The sequence below is a fragment of the Gobio gobio genome, assembly GCF_949357685.1.
Source record: "Gobio gobio genome assembly, chromosome: 16".
In the NCBI taxonomy this organism is placed as follows: domain Eukaryota; kingdom Metazoa; phylum Chordata; class Actinopteri; order Cypriniformes; family Gobionidae; genus Gobio; species Gobio gobio.
Genome location: NC_137109.1, coordinates 1,564,082 through 1,580,272, shown reverse-complemented (window position 1 = coordinate 1,580,272; position 16,191 = coordinate 1,564,082). Strand labels below are relative to the sequence as shown.

At 39.8% G+C, this 16,191-nt stretch overlaps 2 protein-coding genes across 2 annotated transcripts in view; both read left to right on the top strand.

Annotated features, from left to right (window-relative positions):
- Nucleotides 1–5,966, top strand: part of LOC307139811 (uncharacterized protein) — a 283,388-nt gene extending 277,422 nt beyond the window's left edge. Inside the window, exon 18 of the transcript XR_013818174.1 lies at nt 5,744–5,966. The gene's annotated coding sequence lies outside the window, so the exon portion shown is untranslated. The remainder of the gene's footprint in view (nt 1–5,743) is intronic.
- The window catches only part of LOC307139813 (NACHT, LRR and PYD domains-containing protein 12-like), a 133,156-nt gene extending 126,294 nt beyond the window's left edge, over nt 1–6,862 (top strand). Inside the window, exons 13-17 of the mRNA XM_079838919.1 lie at nt 1,434–1,607; nt 1,701–1,874; nt 3,828–4,001; nt 4,182–4,343; nt 5,316–6,862. Coding sequence (XP_079695045.1) covers nt 1,434–1,607; nt 1,701–1,874; nt 3,828–4,001; nt 4,182–4,343; nt 5,316–5,325 — 694 coding nt within the window. The 3' untranslated portion in view covers nt 5,326–6,862. The remainder of the gene's footprint in view (nt 1–1,433; nt 1,608–1,700; nt 1,875–3,827; nt 4,002–4,181; nt 4,344–5,315) is intronic.
- Nucleotides 6,863–16,191: the final 9,329 nt, after the last annotated feature.

The following is a 16,191-nucleotide window of genomic DNA, read 5'->3' as shown; positions in this document are numbered from 1 at the left end:
CTTTTCTTCCTGCGACGGCTGAGGAGGTTTGGAATGAGCCGCCACATCCTCACACGGTTCTACAGCAGCACCATAGAGAGCCTGCTGACTGGCTGCATCACCACCTGGTACGGCAACAGTACCGCCCGCAGCCGCAAAGCCCTGCAAAGGGTAGTGCGCACGGCCAGCTGCATCATCGGAGGTGAGCTTCCCTCCCTCCAGGACATTTACGCCAGGCGATGTGTGAAGAGAGCTCAGAGGATCATCAGAGACTCTAGCCACCCGAGCCATGGGCTGCTCTCACTGCTGCCATCAGGCAGACGGTACCGCAGCATCAGAACACGCACCAGCCGACTCCAGAACAGCTTCTTCCCACAAACAATCAGACTCCTTAACTCTTGACCCATCAGGATCATAACACACACCGGACAGAATATCACTCAGCACAACCCACTGTAGATACACACACATTATATACACATTTATTATAAATTATTATTTATCATTTATCATATAGCACCTATTGTACATTGGATCTCTGTGAATAATAATGGATACTGTACATTGTATATTATTATTACTATTATAGCTTAATGTATACTGTTTAATGTATGTTTAGTGTATATTGTTTAAAGTATATGTATATTGTAAGTATGTGTATATTGGTTAAAGCTGTGAGAACTACACTCACATTGTGTAAATTATTTATTGTAGTGTTTACTGTGCTGTGAGTAATTGTGGGCGCATCAGATGTGTAATCTGATGCTGCTTTAAATGTTGTACATGTCATGACTGCTATGTTGCTCGGAACTGCACCAAGAATTTCACCTGCTGTTGCACTTGTGTACATGGCTGTGTGACAATAAAGTGATTTGATTTGATTTGATTTGACACACACACACACACACACACACTGCCCCTAAACCTACCCATCACACACACTCACACACACACACACACACACACACACACACACACTCTGCCCCTAAACCTACCCATCACACACACACACACACACACACACACACACACTGTAGAATGGCTGTTAATGGAGTCTGATGAGCCTCTCCAACTGTCAGATTTTGAATTTTGACAGTTGGAGTTTGAATAGTCTTGGCTCATCTGAACATTCCGTCAATGAAAGTCAATGGGATTTTTAATTCTTAAATCGTCATTTTTAGGAAAACCGTGAGTCGGATCTGAAGGTCTGAGCCGAGTTTGGTGGTTGTGGCTTTAAAGCTCTAGGAGGAGATACAGTCAGAAATTTAGTCTCAGAAGAATAATCTTTGATGAAAGGCTAATTTATCTACTAGCAACTCAAAGTGCATTACACATAAATTAAAATATTAATAAGAAAAAAAGGGAAACTATAGACTAAATGACAGACTATATGCTGTAGCTCTTCAATAAGATGATCATCACAGATCTGAGTCATTTTCTCTTTCTGTCTTCAGTCTGAGTGTCTGCAGTATTACAGAGAAACAGTGTCTCATCCTGACTTCAGCTCTGAAATCAAACCCATCACACCTGAGAGAGCTGGACCTGAGCAGGAATAAACTAGAAAACACAGGAGTGAAGCCCTTATGTGACGCACTGAAGGATTCACACTGTAAACTGGAGAGATTGAGGTCAGTCACATTCACACACACGAAAGAAATTGTGTTTTGATATTTGAATGAAACAGAATAAAGAGTTTGTTTTTCTCATTTCTCCTAATGTAGGTTAAGAGGCTGTTATATGACAGATGAAGGTTGTTCTGCTGTGACTTCAGCTCTGAAATCAAACCCATCACACCTGAGAGAGCTGGACCTGAGCGAGAATAAACTAGGAGACTCTGGAGTGAGAAACCTCAGTGATCTACTGATGAACCCACAATCACAGCTGGAGAAACTACAGTTAGTATCATTATACTGTACAGTTACAGTGAGATTACAGTTCACTGTTTAGCTCAAGTCACATCATTTAAACCTACCCATTTTACACACACACACACACACACACACACACAGCCCTTGCCCCTAAACCTACCCATCACACACACACACACACACACACACACACACACACACACACACACACACACACTGTAGAATGGCTGTTAATGGAGTCTGACGAGCCTCTCCAACTGTCACATTTTGAATTTTGACAGTTGGAGTTTGAATAGTCTTGGCTCATCTGAACATTCCGTCAATGAAAGTCAATGGGATGATCATCCAGGGTTCCCGCGGGGTCTTAAAAAGTCTAAAATTAATTTTTTAAAATGTAAGGCCTTAAAACGTCTTAAAAACGGCCAGATTTTCGCCAGAGGTCTTAAATTTAATTTAGTTAGGTCTTAAAAAAAGTGTTATCCTCGTTCATTTCCAGAAATGCTGGCTGCAGAAAGTTATTAACGTTACACTGAAGCAAAAAAGTATCGAATGGCGAAAGCGGAGCTCAAAGCGGAGCTCTAGAGTCTTTGCTCCGCCGCCCTCAGAGCGTTCGTTCTGGGTGTTGTAGTTCTTTCTGGGGGTGTTGGTACACGTACTCAGTGATAAAACTACAAATCCCGTGATAAATGCAATTACCTGCCCGCAAAATACGTCTACATTTAATAACGTTGTATTTTTCTGGACAGAATGAGGCAGACATGCATTGTTTTATATTATTCTAAACAGTGATAAAGTCTGCACTCAATCAGCACTGCATACCTTATTATTATGACAATAGTGAAGGCTTGAAGAACTCAAATACACCATAGCTTGATGCAGTCGTGTTTATTGTCTTCGTTTCATCAGTCAAAGCGTTTCTATCTTCAGTTTATCCTACATCGCTAGCTTCACATTAGGGCTAAGGATTACTTCTCTGAGGGAAATGTGGAGTTTCTGCTCGAGGGCGCCCTCTGGCTTCCAGTATGAATGAAACGTTTGGGTAACCAAATATGAAAAATAATACTTCTCTCTAAATAAATTTATATGACAACCCATATGTTTTTCTCCAATGTACAGTTTTTGCCCCACAGTGGATGCATAAGAGGCTCATATTTCATATTAAATACATAGACTTTAAGAAATTGATATCACAGATAAAAAGCACAGAATTTCTTTATTTTTTTATTAATTTTTTACAATAAATCTTTAGACCTTTCTAATGATTTTTAGTCATAGGCTGTCTGCATATTAACAGGTAACCCAGCAGGTTTTTTTTGTAAAATAAGTTTTCTGTAAAATATAAATGTTATTTTATTAGTATTATTATTATATTGTTATATTTATTCGTAAATAATCTATTTTTTATTTTTTTAATAATTAAAATGTTATTGTAATAGTAATATTTCTAATTTTGTTAAATATTTGTATTTATTGAATATAATCATTATTATTAGTCTCGTTAATATATAAACATTAATATATAAAATTTTATATGCATACACTTTTAATTTGTAAAAAAAAAAAAAAAAAAAAAAAAAAATAGCATTTTAACCAGAATAATCGCAATTAGATATCTTCCCCAAATCGTGCATCCCTAGTTTCTCCTATCTCCCTAGTGCATCCCCTGTTCAATCTCTATTAGGCTATTAATATGCTGTTTTGTAATCTATTCTATTTGAGGGCAAGTTTGTTTTAGCCTATTTTCATTTTGGGCTTAAGGTTTTGGGCATTTGGCACGTTGTTGGCTGTGGAGGGTTACTAATGTCATTGCTTTTTTTATTATTTCTTTGATTTAAATAATTTTGGTAATGCATCGTATAGGTCTTAAATTTCAATCTTTATGGTCTTAAAATGTCTTAAAAAGGTCTTAAATTTGACTTTCTGAAACCTGCAAGAACCCTGTCATCACAGATCTGAGTCATTTTCTCTTTCTGTCTTCAGTCTGAGTGTCTGCAGTATTACAGAGAAACAGTGTCTCATCCTGACTTCAGCTCTGAAATCAAACCCATCACACCTGAGAGAGCTGGACCTGAGCTGGAATAAACTAGAAAACACAGGAGTGAAGCCCTTATGTGACGCACTGAAGGATTCACACTGTAAACTGGAGAGATTGAGGTCAGTCACATTCACACACAAGAATCAAAATGCTTAAAGTCACTTTAACAGTTTAAACTAAAACACTTTATCCTCAATATCTCATGAAGAGCCTGAGTTCACATTATATCGGTGTAAAATTCTTCATCTTAATGATTTGTTTGTGAGATAATCTCTCTTTCTCTGTTTGTGTCTTTCTAGTCTACAGCACTGTGGCATTACAGATGTTTCTTCTTTAACTCAGTTTTTGACTAACTCAAAAGCACTGCAGTTTTTAAAAGAGCTTGATCTGAGACTCAATAATATCGGAGACTCAAAGCAGCGGCTCAGAGACGAGCTACGAGACTCAAACTGTGTCCTGAGGTGAGGAAACATCACTGTGATATTAAAGAGAGCTTCATTTACCTCTGATATGAGAACAAACCTTTCAAATATTCATGAGAGGAAATGATCATTAAGCTTTATTGCAATAAAGGGTTTGTGTGAGAACAAAATGTAAAGTTGATTAAAATGTTTAACACAAAGGAGGAAAGAGAACAAAAGCACACAGTCACAGCTTTACACAGCAACACCTGCTTTATTAACTGTGTCAGTAATAGAGAATCATTTCAGTTTGAAAATAGACTTGGTCAGATTGTAGGAAAACGCTGCTAAAATCAGTTCAGCTTCAGCTCACAGCCGTCCAGCCTCACATGAGAAATGTCTCTGTCTCGAGTGTGTTTTTACTGTGACAAGCAACACGTCACACTACTTTACACTCACTTTACTGTCAGTGATTTACTAAGAGCCCTACAAACATGTGTAAACTAGAGGGCAAACGGCTTTAACTAGTGGAAGTTTAACTGACAGGTTTGAACTGAAGATAACATTTGTGTTTGCTCGCTGTGGTTTATTCCATACGCCGTACACTCATTAGCATGTGTTTCTCCTTTACAGTGACTCAATAGGAGTCGCAGGTCCTTCTGCAGTCACACCAACACACACTTACATACACACACACACACACACACACACACACACACACACACACACACACACACACACACACACACACACCAACACACACACACACACACACACACACACACACACCAACACACACACACACACACACACACACACACATGAACGCCATTCATGGTTTATATCTAGAGTATTTAATGCACAAATATTGTTTGAGGAATATCTCTGCAGGATAATGTAAAGTCAGTAATTAATCTGATTACAGGAATTTAATGTCACTTCTTTTTACTCAAAAACAGTCATTAAAATATAAGTAATTGCACTTTGTTTCACTGAACACTGATTGTTTTCTCTTCTGGTTCCTCCTTACAGACTAGATTAAGATGATGGATCGTTTACATCTTGGTTTAAATCTCTGATATGGTCATGAGAGGATCAGAAAGCATCAGGTGATCACAGAAGAGCCTCACTACTGTGTCTATGAGGAGAAATAAATGTGTGATTAATGTGTAAATGTGTCTCATACAGCTGGAAGAGACTCAGACTAGTTAAATAAAGCAGCGTGTGTGTTAGCATGCGTATCAGAAACATGTGATATTGAGGATTAATGTTGGTTTAGTGTTCAGCCAAATGATGGTTTTGTTTTATGTAAAGGAGGAACAGAGGAAGAGCTCAGATGAGTCTGTCAGCAGAAATCTTCAGGCTCTTCAGTATCAGGCCTACAAATATAATAATGTTTGATTGAACTCATCCATAATGATTCAAATGTTTCTAATCATAAATGTGATTGTCAAGTATAGCACATAAATGTATCATATGATATAAAGTCTACAATGTGATATTTGAATGCGATATTTTTACATGATCTCTTATATTTTATGCACAGAATATATTTGTTTTCTGTTTTATTGTATATTAAGTTAGCTCTGTGTCTGTTAATGCTCAGATATACAGTATATTGTCTTTGTTCTGCTATAATGGATCCCCCTATTTTGACTTTATTAAATCCAAACTCCCCTCCTGAAATTATTGGCATAACCACTGCGTGATATTTGTTGTCTTTAACTGATCATTAAGGTTTTTAACTCCTCGCTCAAGTCATGGCCTTCGCCTTTTTCATGCCCTATGGAATGTATTATAGTTTATCATTCGGCCCCCCTGTTTTCTGTAGGATTATATCTCCGGTCTTGAGGGGGGTCTGATTCTCTTTTTGTCTGATTCTCTCTGGAATCCTGTCCTGCCTGCTTTTAGAGGTCTGCGGCGACCCCAGCCCCGTGGCTGAGATGGTTATTGGCCGCTGTAACGGAGTTCTTTGTTCAGGGAAGGAGGAGGCAGGAACCGGCGAACGTTCAACAAGACTTTAATAAACAAAACAAATAAACTGAAAGTAAAAGTGTCAGCCCCTCACGGACGACTGCCACACACACACAATAATAAAACACAACATAAAGTCGTTAGTTATATACGTTAGTTTCTTTAAAGGGATTGTTCACCCAAAATGAAAATTACCCTATGATTTTCTCTTCCTCAAGCCATCCTAGTGTATATGACTTTCTTCTCTCAGACGAATACAATCAAAGTTATATTAAAAAAATATGCATCTTTTACCGCCTGCCGGTCTTGCTGTCTCCTCCTCCTGAAGGTCTGTCCCCAGAGCAGTATCTGCAGCGTGCCAATTTATTTATTTATTTATTTGACAGGGACAGTCTACATTAATTGACATTGCTGTAAATGCACCAGAGTTAGCCAAAAGGCTATTTTTCATCCATTGTCCCTGGACAGATCTTTTTGTCTACTAAAAACACAATAAAAAAGATTACAGAGAACAATACAAATATAAAAAGCAGTAAAACAGATATAACTCTTCAAATCCTGTTGCTAAATACGGTGTACAAATTTACTATAAAACAGACATGTTGAAAAAAGAGAGAAAAAAAAAGATTTAATATTATACACATTGACACAGCAGAGACGAGTGGCAGCAGGTTGTGTTAAGGGAAGATACATATTCGTATTAATGCTGACATGTCTGATGTGTTATGAGACAGTTTTTTAGCTTTTTAGTGTATGTGGTGAGTTCTCTGATGTTCTGAGGGACGGAGTTCCACTCCTGTGCTGCTCTGACTGAAAAGGCACTCTGACTAAAAGCACTTTTCCTCAGAGGAACAACACAGTCTCCTCCGGCCGACCTTCGTGTTACTCTTTGTGTGGTGTTTCTAATGTTTACAAACTGACTAAGTGGAGGAGATGACAGACCATGGATGATCTCGTAAAATAGACAGAGGTTTGAATACTTAATGACATTTTCCCAACTTATAAGCTTATGCTTTTGTAAAATGGCTCAATGATGATATCTTAATGGTTTTTTATTCACAATTTTGATTGTTTGTTTATAAAGCGACTCTAAAGAGAGTCATGAAATATACCAGAGAGGCATGAAATCGCTCTCACGGAGCTTTTCCTGGGCTGTTCCCACCTGGTGGAATGACCTGCCTATCTCAATTCGTGCGGCCGAGTCTGTAACCATTTTCAAAAAACACCTAAAGACACATCTCTTCCAGCAGCACCTGACCAATCAAGAATAGCACTTATCATTCTATTCATTTTCTGTCTGTCTAATTTATATATAAAAAAAAAAAAAAGAAACTGTCCTGTGTGTTCTGAGCTAGATTAACTGAGACTTGCTACAGCACTTGCATACTGTTGCCCTTGACTGTTCTAGTTGCTTCTTTTGCTCTCATTTGTAAGTCGCTTTGGATAAAAGCGTCTGCTAAATGACTAAATGTAAATGTAAAGATTTTAGTGTTGTTTTATTTGCCTGTGACCAGGTTGTAAGACAGTAAGTGATGTGAGACAGAACCATTCTGTACATGAACATTTTAGCTGCCTGAAGTGACAAGTTTGATCTTATGAACCGGAAATTTGCAATATTAAATTTGACTCGATTGCAGACCTTTTTTATCTGTGATTTAAAAGTTAGTTTAGAGTCTATTATGATGCCTAAGTATTTGAATTCTGACACAACTTTTATTTTTTCCCCTGTCACATAAATATCTGCATGATTATTTGCAATGTTTGATTTAGAAAAGAACATTGAAACGGTTTTATTTACATTAAGTTTTAAGCAGGATTGATTTAGCCATTCAGAGACATGGGCCATAGACTGTGTAAGTTTTTCAGCAACTTGATTTGTGTTTTTACCATGGGCATAAATGACTGTGTCATCTGCGTACATCTGAATATAGACGTCTGGACAAACAGAAGGGAGGTCGTTTATATAAAGTGAAAATAGCAGTGGCCCCAAAATAGAACCTTGAGGAACCCCCGTGGACATGGCGAGGGGCGGTGAGTGGTAATCACTGATCCTAACTGACTGTGAGCGATTCGATAGATATGATTCTATCCATTTTATTGCATCTGAGGACAAATTAAATTAGCTTAGTTTGATTAATAATATTTTATGGTTTACAGAGTCAAAAGCTTTTTTTAGATCGAAAAACACAACTCCAACCACGCCACCTTTATCCAGTAGATGTTTGATATTTTCTATGAAAAAACAATTAGCAGTTTCTGTGGAGTGTTGAGTTCTGAAACCAAATTGCATTGAATGAAGAGAAAATGTAGTGGTATTTAAATGTGTTATTATTTGTTGGGAAATTAGTTTCTCTGCAACTTTTGACACTGTAGGTATGATGCTGATAGGTCTATAATTGTCCACTGACAACGGATCTCCATTTTTGAGAATTGGAACAACAGCAGCTGACTTCCACACACTTGGAAACATCACCTCAATAAAGGAGAGATTGACAATTTTGGTTACTGGTGTTAATAATGTGGAACTGAGTTCTTTCAGCATGCACATATCTATGCCAAATATGTCTTTAGTTCTGGAAGCTTTTAGTGATTTAATTGTCAGTAAGACTTCAGATTCTGTGACTGTGCCCAGGTTGAAAATTGGCTCCGAATTATTTATCGGACAAATATTTAGATTGTTAGATGGTAAGCTTTGGGCAATAGGGGATACAGATTCAATAAAAAAATTATTGAAGACATCTGCAACTTTGTTTGTGTTATTTATAATTTGTCCATTTATCTTAATTTCTAAAAGTTGTTTCCTATTTGTGTCCTGTCTTACAAGTTTTTTCAGTTGGTTCCAAATAGTTTTAGAATCCCTTTTTGCATTTTCTATTATTAGTCAAAAAAAAATCTGCTTTGGCCTTGCGTATAGCTTTAACAGTCTTATTCCTCAGTGTTTTAAATAGATTTTTAGCACTAGCTGACTTAGTTTTAATTGCATTTTTTAACGCACAATCCCTCTCTTTCATTAGTTTGAGTATGTCCGAGTTCATCCAGGGAAGTATATTTTTATTGTGTTTGTATTTAACTTTACAGCTAAAATCTTTAATTGTTCTCTCAATTTTCGCCACAAAAGATTCACAGTCCATTTCACAATTTGTTCCCAACAATATTTGATCCCAGTCAATCTGCTGGACAGCATTATTAAATCCTTCCTGGCGTTTTTTTGGGATTCCAACGAACTCACGCTCTCTGACAGAATAATCAAATCTTTTTTTTTGAGAGCTTTCTGGCCACAAGGACCAAATTGTGATCAGAAAGACCAGCTAACATATTGTATGATTTAAATATTCTCTCAGGTCGGTTGGTAAATGCCAAATCAATCTGGGTGCTGCTTGATGTGGTGATTCTTGTGGGCCCTTTGATCATTTGGACTAGATCAAATTTGTCAGTTATTTGTTTAAGCTAATAATTTAACAAAATATGACTTTGTCAGCAGTAGACTCTTGTCTTAAGTGACCAGTGCATAATAGATCAAGGTGAGTGTCATAGGGTTGTGTATAGTGTTTAGTTATAAAAATTCCACTGTTACTTACAGTCCAATTTATCCAATCTCAGTAGTCCAAGTAGTGTCCCCTCCAAGTTTGCCAAATATTTATGTAATTCATTGAGTGATTGGGGTGATACTGATCCTCTTCTGCTGAGGCAGAATTACTTAAGACTAACTTAATTTGGTTGGTGCGTTCTCATGTCAACAAAGCAGTGTAAATAGTGGCTGTTCACATGCTTAAAGCTACACTGTGTGATATTTTCCCCCATCTAGCGGTGAACATGTATATGACCATCCAGTGAATATTAGTTTCTGTTCCTCTCAATTCCGATTTCGTTTTAACTCCTACGGTGGCCGATTTAGTCCAAGATTAACATGGCTTCCAGTTCGACCTCGTCCACATTCGACACGGTGCCATCGAGTGTTAAAACGCCAAAGGCCAAGCTTGAATTTACGGGTATGTCCCTCTTTGGCTAATGTACTTTCAAGATGGAGGGGCAACATGGCAACCCGCATTCGAACCCTCACCCGTATGTATTTTCAATGGCCTATTATAAACTTACGAGAATACTTTATTACTTGAAAGAAGTAAATATACATTAATGAGCACATATATTTTTGAAAGAACTAAGTGTTTTTAGCTAAGAATAAACTAAAAAATGTACACAGTGTAGCTTTAACTGCAGTCTAAAGAAGTCTGTAGCGCAGAGAGATGTAAGAAGTGTCATCATGTTCTCTGTATGACTCGACTGCATGTAATGGGTGATGATCAAGTAGCTCTTCCACATCAATAGCTACCAAATCCTTAGTGGGGGTCACACTGTACGCAAAAATATGTTTTTCAAACCCCAGTGTTTCCCACTTCTGCACAACAAGCTTTATTCTCCACCTGCCCATTTGCTCCAGAACCAAAATGTTTTTTATAAGCCCAAACTGAGGGTCCCCATCTTTGTCATAGGACATAAACACCATTATGCCTGATCTATAAGTGGTACCCTTAAACGTGACCCTGGCCGGTACGTACAGCTCTGTGAAAAGTGGGAGCCCTATCAGACCACTTTGGATGTCTTTATAGCCTTCGAGGTTGGCTAGAAATGTTGTGTATCCTGGACCAATTTCTGTGTTGTGACTTAACAAAGACCCACACATGAAACTGTAGCTCTGCATAATCTGGTGTCTATATGCCATTGTTTTACAGATGTTTCGGAAGTCGCAGTTATACGTTTGAAGAACCCATGTTTGCCTTCAAAACGCATTGACCACAGGTGTATCAAGGGTCCGAGTTTTTGAAAGACCTTTGGATAATGGAGCATGAAATGATGTTTTGGCCGCAGATGTAAATGAGGATAGAGCTCCAAGAAAAGAGAGTGGTGGTCTTCAATGATGTTGCTCAGGTGTTGCTGCAAGAGTAACAGATGCTGAGAAGATGATCTCCATGGACATGAGTAAAAGTAGGAGAAGCTCCATTCCTTGCTATCAATGGGGATCAGGTCACCTATCATTAAAGGCAGTAAACGAAGTAGGCACCACATCTGAGCTGCAGACTGTCTCAGAGGGCTGTCAATATTCTTGCTTATTAACCATGGCTTGTTTCCCACATCAGAAAAGCCATAATCAAAGCTTGTAATGCGGTAGTTAAGCTGATCTAGTGACATGTGCTTTTGCTCAATTCATGATTTTAACACAAGCTTGGCTTCGTTTGCCCCTTCCAGAATGTCCTGCATTACATCCACAGCTACATTGTCTGTCTCGTGGTAGAAAGACCAGCTGTTTAGTACACTGTCCCTTTTAAGGCCTGTCTTAGAGGGGTTGCCTGTCTCCAAATCTGCCCTGTGAGTATTGGCATCAGGCAAAAGGGCAAGATCTTCCTGTGTCTGTGCTCTCAAGACATCTCTGAGTGCTCTACACAGCCCACACACATGATCTCCACTGACACTCTCACTACACCCAACAATAGCATTTAAACACAAATTGTCCCCGACGACCTGGACAACTGTGAATTTCACTACTCCTTGAAAGTCTCGGGTGTTAACAGGGATGCCATCCTTCTGGAGACACTTTAATTCATCCACGATTGGGTTCAACACTGCATCAATGCCGGAGGTCTTTGCGGCGTCGGATTTATAAACTGCTAGCCGGAAGTGTGACTGTAAATTGGACAGGAGATCTGGTGGCAAACTCTTCAGGATGAAATATATCAATCCTAACTTGTGAACTGCAGTCTTGGACCCGAGAGGATTAACGGTTTCACAATCCTCATTGCACAACAACAATGGCACAGACGCCTCTTTCGCATCCTGAAGAAAATCCCTCTTTTTCCTTTGCCATTCCATCATTGCCTGTGAAATGCCAGGCCGTTCCAGTATCTTGACTAGAAGAGGCTTGAGGGGAATACGATGATAGGGATCAGCCACATCAACTTGTGGGACACTGGCGGTGACTGAATCCCTCTGGACATATGAGACGCTTGGGAAAACCTCCTGGACTGGCTGAAGGAAGTTCCCAGAGTTTGTGAAACACTTGATCTGTTTGTGGTCTGTCTCCAGTCCTTTGAAAGGCTGGGCTGCGTCTGAAACTCCTGCTGGAGCTCTTCTACCTGTGGGCTCTGATCATGACCTCGCTGACTAAACACTGACATTGTCTTGGTTTTTAGTCTGTTCACAATGTCACCAATTAAACTTGAGCTGTGTTTAGCCACATAGTTTATGTTAGTAAATGTCTGGGAAGACCTGGATCTTAGATGAGCGAGAAAAAGGGCTACTCTGTGTGTAATTCCCTCTTGCCCCAGTTCATCCCAATCCTCGTCTAACTGCTCTGCTTGCACACCTTCAACTTGCTCTTGATTATCATCTTCATCAACATTAAAAACATTGGCAGGGCCAGAGCCTGGTTCTCTTCGTGTCCCCTATGTAGGGCCTTCTATAAGAACGGATGAAGGGAAATGTTCTGTTACAGCTGCTTTCACAACACTGGAAATATGTTGAAGTGCCCCTGGGGCGCAGGAGCTGCCCAAAGTTGCCCCATTGACTTATAATGGGGAGGGACGGCCCATTAAACGCATGTGTTTCTCCTACTATGGGAACTTGCATAGGGATTTTGTATTGACCATAGCTCTGGATCACAGTGTCACAGAGACAAGGGGGTGGGCTCAATTTACTCAGGCAACCAATCACTATCTCATAATCATCATAAAGCTATCAAGCCACGCCCTAGCAACCATTTACAGCTCCTTAGCAACACGTTCCTTAGACTTCCATTCAAAGGGATATCATTTGATAGAAGTGTCATAGAAATATGAGGGTGGGTTTGTTTGACTCGGGCATCAACAGCCAATCACATCACCTTTCACACTTCCTAGCCACATCCTAGCAACCCAAATCCACAGAGGGATATCTTCACATCTGAATGTCATAGAGGCATGGGAGTTGGTTTATATCATTCATACTGGCAAGGAGCTTTCAGAGTTTCATTGTTGGATGCTGCCAAGCCAATCCATAGCAACCAAACAGAGTACCCTAGCAACCGTTTAGCAAGACCTACATCTCTGCATCAGAACATCATATAGAAATTGCGGTTGGGTCTTTTGAGTCATGCTAGCAAACAGCACTTCCAACATGCTACACATGCTAGCAGTAAATAGCTACATGCTAATATTGATTAGCTATGTGCTAAATCAGGCTAAGAACATGCTAAGAACTCTATAAAAACTCCATAGTAACCATCTGTGACAACTACCAACTGACTAGCAATACCATAGCAACCACCCAAAATACCTTAGCAACCACCTAGCAACCACCCAGAACACCCTAGCAACTGACTAGCAACACCTTAGCAACCACCCAGAATACCTTAGCAACCGCCTAGCAACTACCCAGTATACCCTAGCAACTGACTAGCAATGCCCTAGCAACCCCCCAGAATACCCTAGCAATTGCCTAGCAACACCCTAGCAACCTCCCAGAATACCCTAACAACCACCTCTCAACCACCCAGAACACCTTAGCAACTGCCTGTCAATGCCCTAGCAACCACCCAGAATACCTTAGCAACCGCCTAGCAACGCCCTAGCAACCCCCCAGAACACCTTAGCAACCACCCAGCAATGCCCTAGCAACCACCCAGAATACCAAATTAACCGCCTAGCGACCCCTAGCAACCACCCAGAATACCTTAGCAACCGCCTAGCAACGCCCTAGCAACCCCCCAGAACACCTTAGCAACCACCCAGCAATGCCCTAGCAACCACCCAGAATACCAAATTAACCGCCTAGCGACCCCTAGCAACCAACCAGAATACCTTAGCAACCGCCTAGCAATGCCCTAGCAACCACCCAGAACAACCTAGAATCCACTTAGCAATGCCCTAGCAACCACCCAGAATACCTTAGTAACTGCCTAGCAACCCCTAGCAACCACCCAGAATACCTTAGCAACCGTCTAGCAACCACCCAGAACACCTTAGCAACTGCCTAGCAACGCCCTAGCAACCACCCAGAATACCATAGCAACCGCCTAGCAGCCACCTAGAATACCTTAGCAACCACCTAGCAACACCCTAGGAACTACCCAGAATGCCCTAGCAACCACCCAGAATACCTTAGCAACCACCTAGCAACCACCCAGAATACCCTAGCAACTGCCTAGCAACGCCTTAGCAACCACCCATAATACCTTAGCAACCAAAAAGCAATGCCCTAGCAACCGCCTAGCAACCCCTAGCAACTACCCAGAATGCCCTAGCAACCACCCAGAATACCTTAGCAACCACCCAGAATACCCTAGCAACCACCTAGCAATGCCCTAGCATTAAAAGTGTCTGTATTTTCTGTTATATCCAGAAGACGTGTTGCTGCAGATATGATTATTTTCAAAATCATGAATCATAATCATTTCTGTCCGTTTGTTTGTTTGATGACGTCTGTAATTAACACAAGTTCACTTTGCTGACCATAGGCGTACCTGCATCAACAGTCTGAGTCTGAGTCTCTGTTTCCTTATTTGATATTTCCCCAGACAGCATGGTAACATTGATACAATGTTGAGTTTTGATCCAAACCATCATTTTGGTTGAGATTGACATTTCAATGTTTAAAGAGTGTTGTATCAGCATTGAAATTGTGATGAAAGTCGACAGCACACATGGGTGGAGAGTGAGATTGAACTAACAGTAATTTGTAGTTGATGAGCACAAGATCATGCAGGTGTGTATCTCTGCAGAACACTAGTGGGTGTTTCCCAATCAGTGGGGTGTTTTCAACCCATTATGGGCATTTTCAACCACATTACCTGTTTTGCTCTAATCCACTGGGGGCTTGGTTTAGGGGTGGGCCTTCATGAGTTTAGCAAGTTGTTGAAAAATGGTTGAAAAACACCTCAGTATCTCCAATGTACATGTTATATCCTTTAGTCCAGCGCAGAGTAGCTTCACTCCTGAATCTTGCAGATTATTATTGCTCATGTTCAGCTCTTTCAGATTGGTATCTGATCCAAGATCTGTAGCCAGAGCTGAACAGCTTTTGTCCTTTAAGGCGAGACACGGCAGGTGAAAACATCGTTTTTTCATGCAGTGGTCAATTTTGAGATTTTTGGCCAGTTTGCTCCCTTAACATGTAAGCTTTCATGTCAAAATAAAAAAAATGTCAACATTACACATTAAGGTGGTTATATAATTATATTTTGTCACCATGCGCCTTTAGATTTCTACCCGAAATCATCAAACGTTATTCTAGCGCGATCTCTCGTGCCGTCTCCATTCACAGAAACGTGTCATAAAGCTCTCAGTCTCATAGACAGCGCTGTCTAATCCAAATATGGACATTTCCTCTGTAGAACTAACCAACCGCGAAAGTTTGCAGCCAAAAACCACATCTGAATGGTCAATGTGAATTTCTCACGCGCTACCGATTGCTTGTGTATTCTCCGCCTGAGAAAGTGCAGACAACGCTGAAATCGGCTCATAAACGCTCACAGAAAAGACCAAGTGGCAAGAGCTAGTAAAAAGAAAGTAAACAACAACAGATTAGACGACGAAACCCCGTCAGAATTAGATTCAAATTATAGATGGACCAATACAACAAACAGGGACAGTTCATCTGCAGTTTTTGTGACTGGTGTTTGTTAAGGTAGTTCTCTTAAGGTAGTTCTCTAGTAGCTATTGCTATTAATAATTTATTCATTTATCAATTTCCACATGTTTTAAATATTATACACTACTGATATTAATTAACTGAATATATATTTTGTTTGTAGGTTGGGGTTTTTATAGAAATGTATGCAGTTATACAGTATAAAACTTTAAAGGCCGTTTTCTCAAAATGAGTTTTTCCTCACACTCAGAGTCAGATATATCCACTTCAGTAGCACCTACAAGCACCAACTTTTCCAGTCTTATACTGAACTATA